Here is a 12760-nt window from a genome sequence, read left to right as displayed (position 1 = left end):
GCCAGCCCTTTTGAACAAAGTGGAACTTCTACTGCCAGACTGTTTTTGAACATTTTGCACTGTTTCACTTAAGGGCCTTTTCCTCGGGGGGGACTTTTAGTTTACCCAGGAAAACTATATATGGTTTTTTTCAGGACAACCTAAGCTTTCAAAAAATGGTGGAATTCTGTGTAATTCCAGTTCTGTAACAAGATATAGGCTTCTAAATGTGTAAAAAATTGAAAAAAAAAATAATATTTTCCATAATATAAAAACATACACCAGAAATGAAAATTATTTTATGCAGGAAAATACAACTGATTTGGAATGTCCCTTGTCTCCTAAACGTGCCAATATCAAATATATATAGTTTTATGGATATTTTTTTAACTTGTATAGGTCGAAAACTCCCAGCAGTACACTACCAAATTTCCAAAGCACTGCTCCAGAAAGCTGCATACTTTAGATTTCAAGGTCAAAAATTCCACTACCAGAAGGTTTATCAAAGAGAATTATACATTTTTAGAAAGAACAGATTCTGTGGAATCCAGAATACACTGTCTACTCCAAACTACCAAGTTGCAATGCTTTCCTAAAGTTATTGGTTTTTATCAAAATTTGTGAAGTTTCTTAAAAATCGCTTCAAAGCTTCCTGTCTATAGTATCTTATCTCCTACAGGACATAAAGTAACCAGATAAAACACCCTACATTTGAACGCCAGGGGCCCACTGAACAGTTTGATGCCCAATATGTATAGGTTTACCTAAGTATGTGGCATGTAGGAGCCCCAATGTGAACATACCCCAATATGATCTATCATTTCTGTCATTCCAGCTTCAGCAATTTAAAACATTTACATCATTATATGTAGAATAAATCTACAAAAAGTACACTCACCCCAGAAAGCCATGTATTTTTGGAAAGTACACATTCCCCTGAATTCAAAATGGGTACCCATGTCTTTCTACTCCAAAGTACCAAGCTGCAAAGCTTTCCTAAAGTTGGCATTTTTTATAACATTTCCAAAAAATCCAAATCCAGCTTCCAGTTTGCAGCATCTTATCTCCCACATATCATTAGGTACCAAGAGAAAACACCCTGAATTTGAACGCCAGGGGTCCATTTAACAGTTTGATGCCCAATATGTATAGGTTTACTTAAGTATGTGGCATGTAGGGGCCCCAGTGTGAACATACCCCCATATGATCTGCCATTTCTGTCATTTCAGCTTCTGCAAAATCAACACATTTACATAATTTTGTGTGGGATAACGCTACAAAAAAGTATGCTCACCCTCAGAAAGCCATATATTTTTGGAAAGTACACATTCCCCCGAATATAAAATGGTTACCCATGTCTTTCTACTCTAAAGTACCAAGCCACAAAGCTTTCCTAAATTTGGCAATTTTGATAATATTTCCGAAAATCCTCTCAAAGCTTCCACTTTGCAGCACCTTATCTCCCAAATAGCATTAGGTACAAAGATAAAACACCCTACCTTTGAACGCCAGGGGTCCACTGAACAGTTTGATGCCCAATATGTATCGGTTTACCTAAGTATGTGGCATGTAGGGGCCCAATTATGAACATACCCCCACATGATCTATCATTTCTGTCATTTCAGCTTCTGCAAAATCAACACATTTAAATAATTGTATGTAGAATAAAGCTAGTAAAAAGTACACTCACCCCAGAAAGTCATATATTTTTGGAAAGTACACATTCCCCCAAATCTAAAATGTTAGATTCTTTGTACCAAGTACCAAGCCGCAAAGGTTTCCTAAGACATTTCCAAAAATCATCTCAAAACTTCCAATATGCAGCATCTTATTTTCTATAGGTCATTAGGTACCAAGATTAAACACCCTAAATATGAACCCCAGAGGTCTACTCAACAGTTTGTACATAGGTTTATCAAAGCACATGGCACTTAGAGACCCCAAAATATACCTTGTGCACACTAATTTCATGGCTCATGTTTACCTAATTCATAAACACATGGCAGTTTTATGTGGAATAGAAACTGCAGAAATGTAGGGTGACCCCCTGAAAACCATATATTTTTGGAATGTACAAGTTCTGACAAATCCAACATGGGTAAAGAGTCCTTTCTACACCAAAGTACCAATCTGCAAAGCTTTCCTAAAGTTAGTGGTTTCTATGACATTTCAGAAAATCGCCTAAAAATGTTGCAATTTGCCACATTTATCTCACACACTTACCTTGCATACGAAGGCAAATCACCCCAAATAGGAACACCAGATGCCTACAGAACAGTTTGATGCCCTATATGCATATATTTATCAAACTATGCAGAGTACAGGGGCACCCAAATAAAAATAGGGCATATGAATTTTCACATATGATGCTCCTGCTAGTGCAATTTTTGCACCCGGTATGTTTATTATGTGCCATAAGACCCCCTAACTGTAAGGAGACCCTAGAAAACCATACATTTTACGAAAGTACACATTCTGACAAAAATGGGTAAATACATCTTTCTACTGCAAACTACCAAGCTATGCTAAACATAACGGTTTCTATGACAAAGCTGGTCAGAAAACCCTGCACTACACTGATGAGCCCCAAGAAGGGCGAAACCGGTCTGTAGTTGGGAATCTGATCAGCTATTGTCCTGGCTTCAGCTTCAAATCCAGTGGGTGAGCTGTAGCCTATAGGATAAACCCATGTAAATGGGATTTTTTTTAAGAGTCTGGAATTCATTCCCAGAATTCCTTTTGTATGACATTTCTGAAAATCGTCACAAAGCTTGCATTTTACCTCATTATGTACCCCCACAATTTGTAACGTATCAACATAAAACACTCTAAATATGAACGCCAGGGGTCTACTGAACAGTTTGATGCCCTATATGCATAGATTTACCAAACTATGCGGAGTACAGGGGCACCCAAATGAAAATAGTGCATATGAATTTTCACAAATGACGCTCCGGCTCATGCAGTTTTTGCACCCCGTATGTGTATTATGTGCCATAAGACCCCCTAACAGTACGGAGACCCTAGAAAACCACACATTTTCCGAAAGTACACATTCTGACAAAACAAAAATGGGTAAATACATCTTTCTACTGCAAAACTACCAAACTACAAAGCTATGCTAAACAAAATGGTTTTTATAATATTTCTGAAAATCGTCACAAAACTTGAATTTTGCCCCATTTCATAATGTACCAACATAAAACACTCTAAATATGAACGCCAAGGGTCTACTGAACAGTTTGATGCCCAATATGCATAGATTTACCAAACTACGTGGGGTACAGAGGAAGCCAAATTGAAATACAGCAGACAAAATGTCCATGTGCAAGACAAGTAACAAAAAACAATATGAAATGCAATAAAATTACTAAAATCTAAAAAAAACCTAAAATCAGTGTTTTTTTTCCTAGTGATATCTGCAGTCAGAATCACAGTTTGAGTATTCTGGCTTGGGCAAATTAGTTTTACAGACAAAGTCAAGCGAACAACAACTATGCATAACTGAAAATGCAATAATGTGACTAAAAATGCACCAAAATCACAGAAAATGTAATAAAAACACCAAAATAATACCCAAAAGGTATTGCGCAGTGCGGTTAGCGAATACGCAATGGCAATAAAACATTTTTTTCAGGCAAGAATAAAAACGATGCGATAAAATTTTTTTTTACAAAATTACATAAGTGTGTGTGTACACATGGCAAAATGTGTTTTGTGTGCATGTGTGTGTGTGCAAGCCAGTGTGAGTGTTGTAAGTGCTGTGAATGTGTGAAATCCCCCAACCCCCAAAAATGTATGTGTGTGTAAGTATAAGTGTGTATTAGTGTAATATGTTTGTGTGTGTTTGTGTGTGTATGTGGCACTTACCTGGGGTCAAGGAGCTGAAGATCGCAGGAGGGAGACAGGAGACGCAGTGGTGAGTGGGCGGCACAGGAAGCGGGGGGGCAGAGGGGGGGAGCGCAGGAAGGGTGGGAGAGAGCAGACACGTAGATTCTACGTGCTGGCTCTTCATATGGGGCCCCTGGGCGATCGCGCCCCAGGGGCCACTAGTTACCCCCCCTCTGCTCGTTCCCTAGGGTTTTTTTTTTACCTTGAGCTCATTCTTTGCACTCGGATCGCAGAGAACGAGCGCAAAATAAAGAAAACGTAGCTCCTGTGTGCTTGGCGCATAACGTCTTTTTATGCCAGAACATAGGAGCTACGTGCTTGGCAGGGAAAGGGTTAATATGCGTAGTATGTAGATTGTCTCACATTCACAGTCAGTATATACAATATTGCAGTAACTTTTAAGTATTAACTGTATGTGTGCTTATGTTTTAGAAAGTACTGTTAAAAAATGTAAATGTAAAAATGTTTTCAGAAATATTCAGTAATAAAATTCTGGAAGCTTTAAGAGTGCACAAGGGAAAAACAACTTGACACAATTGGTCACCACCAGCGAATCATTTAAATGACTTCCACATTTCTAGATATAAAAACCCACAGTTAAGGAATCATTATTCAGGTTGTGATGTGACAGCTATAAAAATTAAGGCTAAGTGCATTCCAAAGACTTTAGTGATAACATAAAACATGCATAAAATGCTAATGCATAAAAAGGTAAAAGAACAAACCAATGTGCAAGTGTTTGGATGTCCCACTGGGACAGTTATCAGAAAGTGCAAATTATATCAACCAACCAGATTGTCCCTCTTTGTGCAAACAAGAATAGTCGGAGAATAAAAAAGATTTAAAGGAAAACTATACCCCCAAAAAATTCAAAGGAAAACTATACCCCCTAAATATATATTTTGCATAAACAAGCTCACATGTAAAACCCTGCTTCATCTAAATAAACCATTTTCATAAAAATATACTTTTTTAGTAGTATGTGCTATTAGGTAATTTTAAGAATGAAGGGCCGCCTCCTGGGATCATAGGATTCTCAGTGCACACAAACAAGCCAAGGCACACATAGACACTAGGCCACATCAGCCAATGAATGGACTGAACACTTCACACTTCTTCCTGTTACAGTTAGAGCTGCATTATTTCTGGTCAGCTGATCTCTGATGGAGCACACAGCCCATCACTAAATGGCAGATCAAGGGAAAAGATGGAAAAGGGCAATATTTACTGATATATATATTCCAGGTTGGTGAGATTCTTTAATACGTCTGTTGGTTAAGTACTTATTTTTTGGGGTATAGTTTTCCTTTAAGAATGGCTTAGCCTTCTCAAAAAAGAGGACAATTGCAGTATATGCAAATATTACTATAATTTCTTCAATGGGAAACATTTTGTTGGTAGCCTCCCCAAACAAAAATTTCTTATGAAAGAAGATACTAAACCTCTGGGTTGAGTTGGAAGTGGGCAGGTTAGGGTCAGGTGTGGGTCAAGATTAACGTTCTAGAGTCGGCGTTGCCTCAGGGGTCCTAGCCGCCTGAGGTGGCCAAGTTGATGGCTCTCCCCACGCTAGCATCACTAGTGCAGAGAGCACTATTGCTGTTTACTGACTCTGGTAACTTGCCGGGCGCTGCCACCTGTCTAGAGTGGTAAATTCCCTCCTCAAACCATGAGACTACAATGAAACGTAAAATCAGTGATTTCTAATAAGACGTGTAAACTGCAAAAAAAACTTAAAATGCAGTAAAAGCAATATTCATGGGGGCTAAACATAAAAAAATCACCAAAATGAGATGTAAAATGCATGAAAACAATCTAAAAAGCTGGGAAATGCTCCCACTGCAATGGGTTAAAACATGAAGGGACTGTTAAAAAAAAAAAACATAAAATTCAGAAAAATGTAAAATGAGGGAATATAATATCAGCTTCAACTATCTGACTCAAGCATGGTTCTACAAAAGTGTCGTCATGCTCAGGTGTGGGCAGTAGCCTTGGAACAGCCCAAGCTACAGATAATCAGCCAGATTTACAATTCCACACTGAAACAGTATGTCAGATTGTGCTAGACAAAGGGACAAGTTCTTCAAATATTGTGTAGCCTGCACTGTGATTGCAAAATTTTGCTTATCAGTTTTTAGTAGGGATGTGCTTTAGTGCCTATTTATATTCAATTCTATTTAATGGCAGATCCCCAATCACTCTAATATTCCACTGCAAACCTCCGGCTGCACACCATCAGTTATAATCAGAGAAATACTATCTTTATTCCAACAAGTAGTTATTTTAATCTGTCATCACAAAATATTCAGTTAGAATATCTGCAGGCAACACATAGGATTGATTATTTTTAATCCATAGTATATACAGTAGCTTCAAAAAAGTTTATACCAAATTGTAACAAGACAAATTAAAATGGATAGGTTATTACTGAATATGCATTGTGTATTTGTGCTTGTTATAATAGAGTATAATTGTTCTTGTAGAAGGCTGCAATTGACATATTATTCTACCATATTTAAAAGTAAAAATGTGTCTTCTTTTTTTTTTTGTTCTTAAATGTGTTAACTGTTCCAGTAACTAGAGTCAAATGTTTTGGCAGATATATCCAGACTGCCTCTCACAAGCCATATTTGCAGTGTTTTATGAAGCATTTCCAGAATCTCGTGTACTTTTTAATGACAAGTTTAAAAGTGAAGTAATGGACTTAATTTTCCAATGGGTGTCTGGTAAGTGAAATATTTCTTGAATTTTGGTGACTCTCTTACTGTCTTAAAAAAAAACTGGGTTCCATGCATTCTCTTGGGAGGAAAGTACAATCTTCACAAGGCAAATAGAACTGCATATGGTATTATTGTATATCTTATCATAAAACTAAGTATATCGTTACCTGAATACCTTCCCTTACCTTCTCTTGTGTTGCCTTCCCAAACCCAAGAACCCAACAGGGGTTATTATTTATTATAATATACAAGCTTTAGTTAGTCGTGACAGAAATTACATCACTGACCACTGATTATAACTGATGATGTACCGTTTAAAAGGATACTCTTTACTGGATTGTATGGCTCTGTGTATTATATCACGTTTAACAGTTGGTTTCTTAAAACCCCCAAAATACAGTATACACTAGTCACACAAAAACCTGTCAGAACAAGTGGAGTAATTTACAGTCAGGTGCAAGGCAGACTTTGATTTATTGATTACTTTCTCATCGTGGCCTATCCAGTGACAATGAGGGCCTTTGCCTATTGTACAGGGTGTCTTTAACAATACTGTCTGACACCAAGTATGTTTCTGGCTATCCAGAGATGCTGGCACACAACAGAGCATCTTCTGTGATACTTGTGCAGAACAAAAGCTATGGTAGCAGTCTTTTTAGAACTGTGTTTCATTTGCATGTAAATTAACTTTTTTTTTTTTATAATTCTTTTGGTGTGGTGTTTTTTTTAATGGAGTAAATTGAAATTACCTTTTAAATTTTTCCCTTGACTAATGTAATCCTTTTAATAAAACATATCAAACTATAAAGAATGCATTTTACTATTCTTTACTATATATACAGTAGAACCCCCAATTTACATCCCTGGATTTTAAGTTTTCCCGCTTTTTACACCGTTTTTTTTTTGGTCCCACCAATTTTAATGCATTCCTATGGGCTCTATTCCCGGATTTTACATATGAATTTCCTGCATTTTACACTGTTTTTATCATGCCTCTCCCTAGCAAATCGCTTAGTTTTAAGTTAAAAATACAGCTTACTTTAGGAATTAAAGTTTCCCCCATGTCTTGCGATCACAGGCGCCATCTTAGGAAGGTCAGCGGCACCACTATCGCCTCATATTTCATACTGCGCATGCGTACCTATCCGGGAGCGTACAAAATACCGCAAGAGTTGCACAAGTATGGGGAACAGCTGTACAAGGTGCAGATTTTTAAAAGAGTACAGATTTTTGTTTCAGTGCTGTACAGTATTCTTTTCCGCATCTTATTAATTTATAGTGATATTCAAACTTTTAGCAAACATTAAAAATGCATTAAATGCAAAATGTTTTACAGTACTGTAAAAAGTTGTTTCAGTACTTCTGCTAAAACCTGTGAAATAACTCAGTAAAGGAACTGTGTAGCAAATAAAAAAGTATTCCTGTACTTATTTCCTTTAAATCATTGACATTTATTTGTCCTTAACACATTTCCCTGATTTTACATTTTCCCTGATTTTACATCTTTTTTTCATGGTCCCCTGAAAATGTAAAATGGGGGTTCTACTGTGTGTATATATATATATATATATATATATATATATACGGTATATATATATATACGGTATATATAATACTTGAAAAACAATACTTTATTTAAACAAAATATCTACACGTTTTGATCCATATAGGATCGTCATCATTCCTGATGACAATCCTATATGGATCGAAACGCGTAGATATTTTGTTTAAATAAAAAATTGATTCCATTGAATCTTATGCTGTGAGTGCTTTTCAAGTATTGGATGTGTTTTGTGGATCAGCACTCGGCCAATGCTTTTTGTCTTTGGTGAGTGCCGGTAATGCGAGTCTATATATATATATATATAAAATAATCATCTGTGGCCAGCACACCCTTCAATGTTTTATCAAAAATTTTTTTATTGTAGATATATTGTTAAAACCAATGTTTCGGTCCTCATTAGGACCTTTCTCAAGGATGAGAGGATATATATATATATATATATATATACACTTGGCCCACTGCATTTCCTTCCTAAAGGAGGGCTGGCTCATTGAAAAGCTGCGATATTGGCACCCTCCACTGAATTTGCCTTTCCTTGTTAATTAGAAAAAATGAATGTAAACCTTAATAATGGATTGGGTAATTTTTAATTTAATAGTTTGAGAATACCTGTAGCATATGATGTACCTTTATTATTTTAGTTACACAAAGGTTTCACAAAAGTAATTACTGTGTAGAAAAGGACTTCTAATTGTACTCTTATTTTCCCCAGGAGTAAAGCCTGCACCTTGTTCTTGGGCACATTGGGATCTAAGCTTGCTGGAGAGGACAAATCTGAATGTTGATAAAATACATAATAATTTAACAAAGAATGATGAAACACATAAAAGTCTTCAAAAAAGTATGTATTATATTATTGTTCCTGCAGTATATAAACACTTAATGCTAATGTGATAACTATTTTACTAAAAAATGCAATGGCATCTACCCCAGAATCCTCTTAGTTCTTGGTTAGATTTTTCTGATAAAACCGAAATACACAATTCCCAATATGTTATATTTGTAATATTATTTATGTGTTAAAATTAAATGGTTTTTCTAATGAAACTCATCATTATGTATTGTATATACCTCATTATGAAATGTCTAAGAAACAATGGGAAATAATTTTGATTGCTAAATGAATGGATATTTCCTATTCCAAGCACAAGAAGATGTTTCCCTTGTAGACATTTGATTAAGAATAATATAAATACATGGAATTGGTTATTTGTATTGTTCCCTGTGAGACGTTCATTGTTAGATTTGCCCCAGGCTTTCATTTTTGTCTGCCATCCAGTGTATGCTGGCAGCAGTGCTGTGTACTAGACTTGCTGTCTGGTCATAGTCTTAAACAAAAAAAGCATAGCTGCTAGACTGTTTTGTTATTTTGCTTAAATTAAAAGCATGTGAAAAAAATACAGCCTAATACATTTTTATAAATAACATCAAGTTAAATAACTTAAAACAGTAACGTTTAGATACAACTAAAAATATAGTTTAATGCTATAAACCATAGAAATGCACATGAATAATTTTAAGAAATATTGTCCAAAGCCATTTGGCCTAAAAAGAATTATACAAAATTTACATTATATTACCTATAAAAGAATCTTCTGTCTGAGAGTTAATGTCAAAACTATATAATGATGCTGAGATGAAACACATTATAGCCTTATTGTTTAAGGTACTATGTTCAGAAGTTTTGTTTAGTAATACTTTACAATTCACGTGCCTAAAGGTATGGTATGCAGTACTATTTATATTGACCACACAAGGCCGATTATCAGTCCATCAGCTCTTCATTTTGAGATCTCTTAACTCTGCACAGAAGCATTTTCGGTGAATTACACAAGAGATTATTTCCCTAAATGGAAACCCCCTCCCACTGACACACATACTATATATATATATATATATATATAAAATTAGAAAGAATATGCCGCACACTTAGGTCTTAGATGCAAAAAACAAAAAAAATTTTATTTGGATCAAGGACTGACGTTTCGGCCACACAAGCAGCCTTTCTCAAAGTGCAGATGTGGCAATCAAACCCACATCTGCACTTTGAGAAAGGCTGCTTGTGTGGCCGAAACGTCAGTCCTTGATCCAAATAAAATTTTTTTTGTTTTTTGCATCTAAGACCTGAGTGTGCGGCATATTCTTTCTAATTTTGTATGCTCACTTTATACTGCACCCAGGCAAATTATTACTTCATTATACGTGAGTGCCTGTTTTCACCTGTTCCTATATATATATATATATATATATATATATATATATATATATATATATATATATATATATATATATATATATATATATGGAGCAAGAGCGTAATCTGATGGATGGGACTTTAGTGCCTTAAGGTGGCCATACACGGGCCGACTATAGCTGCCGATATCGGTCCCTTGGACCGATTCGGCAGCTAATCGGCCCGTGTATGGGGAGAGCAGAGCGGCCTGGCCGACCGAGATCTGGCCTGAAATTGGCCAGATCTCGATCGGCCAGGTTAGAAAATCTGGTCGGATCAGGGACCGCATCGGCTCGTTGATGCGGTCCCCGATCCGACTGCCCCATTGCCGCCCACATAATCCGATCGTTTGGCCCCAGGGCCAAACGATCGGATTATTTTTTCTTTAACCTAAATGCTCCCCGATATCGCCCACCCGTAGGTGGGGATATCGGGGGAAGATCCGCTCGCTTGGCGACATCGCCGAGCGAGCGGATCTGCTCGTGTATGGCCACCTTTAAGTTTGGATTGGTACAATTTAACTACAGGCATGGGACCTGTTATCCAGAATGCTTGGGACCCGGGTTTTCTGGTTAAGGGGTCTTTTCTTATTTTAGATCTCCATACTGAAAATCATTTAAACATTAAATAAACCCAATAAGATTGTTTTGCTTCCAATAGGGATTAATTATATCTTAGTTTGGATCAAGTAAAAGCTACTGATTTATTTATTATATTATTTAATTATATTGTTACAGAGAAAAAAAGAAATAATTTTTGAATCATTTGATTAAAACGCAGTCTATGGGAGATGGTTTTCCCATTAATACAGGTGGACAGCTTTTGTTTTAGAATTTTGTTGTTTGCCTTTATTCTTCCAATTATAATTGTAGTTTTTGTTTAAACACTGGCTTAATTAATTTGATCATTGTTCGTTACATTCACCATGTGGGGAATTTTTAAAATTTTTGTAAACCAAAAAACATAATATTGTTAAAACTATAGCCCCAGAATAAATACTTAACCAACAGATAGTTTATATTATGTTAAGTGACCTATTAAAGAATCTCGACAAACTGGAATATAGATATCATTAAATATTGCCCTTTTACGTCTTTTCCCTTGATCCTCCATTTAATGATGGGCTGTGTGCTCCCTCAGATCACATGACCAGAACTAATTCAGCTCTAAATGTAACAGAAAGAAGTGTGGAAGCAAAAGACTAAATTCTTAAAATGGCAATTCTCTATTTAGGAGTACTCAATAGCACATACTACTAAAAGTGTATATTTTTAGAAAAATGGTTTATTTAGATGAAACAGGGTTTTACATATGACTTGTTTATGCAATATATTTTTATAGAGACCTACATTGTTTGGGGGTAAAGTTTTCCTTTAAGAAGCTCAAAAAACTGTCAGGGTCTGAAAAAAAACGATATAACACTTTCCCTTTGCAACTTAGTCATAGGACTTTTTGATATACAGCCTCCCCATGCAGTATGTGACAGCTCTATGTTTATCCTTGCCTAGTTTCAGCTCTAGTTTTTAAGGTCCTGTGGGCCTACAGTACATTCCAAGTGCACATGCTGAGTGAATTCTGTACATTATAAAGGAAAGTAATTTTAGACATGCCAGCCATGGTACAGTGGTGACAGAAAGAGTTGGGAAGAGTTTTCATTGTTTTTAGGGTCATAAGGTTGCACCATCTTTCTCTACATTTAGCAACCCAATATTATTATTACAGGTATGGGATCCCTTATCCGGAAACCCGTTATCCAGAAAGCTCAGAATTTCAGAAAGCCTGTCTCCCGTAGACTCCATTTTAATCAAATAATTTAGAATTTTAAAACTAATTTCCTTTTTCTCTGTAGTAATAAAACAGTACCTTGTAATTGATCCCAACTAAGATATAATTAATCCTTATTGGATGCAAAACAATCCTATTGGGTTTAATTAATGTTTTATTGATTTTTTTAGAAGACTTAAGGTATGGAGATCCAAATTACGGAAAGACACCCTTATCCGGAATACCCTTGGTCCCAAGCATTCTGGATAACGGGTCCTATACCTGTATTATTGTTTGAGTCAAAGTCAAAGCTGAGTAACAGTTTTGTAATAAAAATTTGTGGAGAAATGTCACAAGTAGGTTTTGGAAGCCACCTTAGTACTTTGGTAGTGAATTGTAGTTTCTCTCTCTTGTATCTTTGTTATTCTAGCCCTTTGTCTTTGTAGTTTACTGTAATTTACCTGTATTTTCTTTATTGTCCCTGCAAGTTGCTTAAAACAATATCAGTTGTTTCTTATAATCCTGACAGCTATGGAAAGAATACAGTAGGCTAACAAGCACACAATGGTATCTTTTAGCAAAACAGCGGGGGAGTTTAAAAAGGAAGAAATT

General features: G+C 36.0%; 1 protein-coding gene across 3 annotated transcripts in view; it reads left to right on the top strand.

Annotated features, from left to right (window-relative positions):
* Positions 1-12760, top strand: part of fam227b (family with sequence similarity 227 member B) — a 133696-nt gene that overhangs the window by 20169 nt on the left and 100767 nt on the right. For all 3 annotated transcript variants that reach the window (XM_012959482.3, XM_004912606.4, XM_031899198.1), the window contains 2 exons: positions 6467-6593; positions 8864-8992. In XM_012959482.3, coding sequence (XP_012814936.2) covers positions 6467-6593; positions 8864-8992 — 256 coding nt within the window. The remainder of the gene's footprint in view (positions 1-6466; positions 6594-8863; positions 8993-12760) is intronic.

Source organism: Xenopus tropicalis, chromosome 3 (assembly GCF_000004195.4).
Source record: "Xenopus tropicalis strain Nigerian chromosome 3, UCB_Xtro_10.0, whole genome shotgun sequence".
Taxonomy (NCBI): Eukaryota; Metazoa; Chordata; class Amphibia; order Anura; family Pipidae; genus Xenopus; species Xenopus tropicalis.
The sequence above is the reverse complement of the archived record's forward strand: the minus strand, read 5'-3'. Positions and strand labels throughout refer to the sequence as shown.